Source organism: Cyprinodon variegatus, unplaced genomic scaffold (genome assembly GCF_000732505.1).
Source record: "Cyprinodon variegatus isolate N-32 unplaced genomic scaffold, C_variegatus-1.0 Scaffold506, whole genome shotgun sequence".
Classification (NCBI taxonomy): Eukaryota; Metazoa; Chordata; class Actinopteri; order Cyprinodontiformes; family Cyprinodontidae; genus Cyprinodon; species Cyprinodon variegatus.
In genome coordinates, this window is record NW_015150959.1 from 321,426 (window position 1) to 322,673 (window position 1,248).

The following is a 1,248-nucleotide window of genomic DNA, read 5'->3' on the forward strand; positions in this document are numbered from 1 at the left end:
GACCTGTCCTTTGTACCTCATGGTGACCTGTCCTTTGTACCTCATGGTGACCTGTCCTTTGTACCTCATGGCGAGCTGTCCTTTGTACCTCATGGCGAGCTGTCCTTTGTACCTGATGGTGACCTGTCCTTTGTACCTNGACCTGTCCTTTGTACCTCATGGCGACCTGTCCTTTGTACCCCATGGCGACCTGTCCTTCGTACCTCATGTCGACCTGTCCTTTGTACCTCATGTCGACCTGTCCTTCTTACCCCATGGCAACCTGTCCTTCGTACCCCTTTCTACCCCATGGCAACCTGTCCTTCGTACCACTTTGTACCTCATGGTGACCTGTCCTTTGTACCCTATGGCGACAGCGACCTGTCCTTTGTTTGTACCTCATGGTGACCTGTCCTTTGTACCCCATGGCGACCTGTCCTTTGTACCCCATGTCAAAATGGAGCATATCTCTGGGAAATTGTCCCCACAAATAAACACAAACATGGCAACATACATACTAGTCTTTGTCCTACCCTGAAGTGCTGCTGAGCACTTGTTAGTGGTCGATGTTGTGGCACTGTCCTCAAGTTCGTCGAGATAAAGTCGGTACCGGTGGCCGCTGTCATCTTCATACTCCACGTTCTCGTCATCACTGTCCACCTCAGGGGCCACGTACACCACCTCGAACTCTATTTGTCCTCGCTGATATACAAAGGCAGCATGTTAGATAAAGGAGCTGCTCCAGCATGGAAGAGCTGATCCCAGAGATCGAGCAGATCCAGCCAACAGAATGCTTATGTTACCTGTTGAGAGAGGATGGTGACTGCCTCCTTGTGCTTGGCGTCTCGCAGATTGATGCTGTTGACAGCAAGGATAGCATCTCCCACATGAAGGCCTCCACATCTGTCTGCAGGCTGGTTGGGATGGATCTCTGAGATCAGGATGGGAACGCCGTGCTCCTTCCCACCCTGAAGACATAACACACATTATTATGCGGTTAGAATGGGACTCTGTTAATTGCAATTAATACACTTCATATTTTGATCTATTCATGGTTCTAAAACCCTGTGAAATGAATATAAACTTTACTGAATAGATTTCAATACTATAGATGAGCATTTCAAAATGAAAACCAGTTAGCCTGTATGACAGAGCAACCCGCAGCGTTCTACACCAGTTAGCCTGTATGACAGAGCCACCCACAGCGTTCTACACCAGTTAGCCTGTATGACAGAGCCACCCACAGCGTTCTACACCAGTTAGCCTGTA

The 1,248-nt window shown here is 48.8% G+C and overlaps 1 protein-coding gene across 2 annotated transcripts in view; it reads right to left on the bottom strand.

Annotated features, from left to right (window-relative positions):
* The window catches only part of gopc (golgi-associated PDZ and coiled-coil motif containing), a 15,842-nt gene that overhangs the window by 4,705 nt on the left and 9,889 nt on the right, over positions 1 to 1,248 (bottom strand). For both annotated transcript variants that reach the window (XM_015390638.1, XM_015390639.1), the window contains 2 exons: positions 783 to 947; positions 513 to 681 (listed from right to left, as the gene is read on the bottom strand). In XM_015390638.1, the coding sequence (XP_015246124.1) occupies positions 513 to 681; positions 783 to 947 (334 nt within the window). The remainder of the gene's footprint in view (positions 1 to 512; positions 682 to 782; positions 948 to 1,248) is intronic.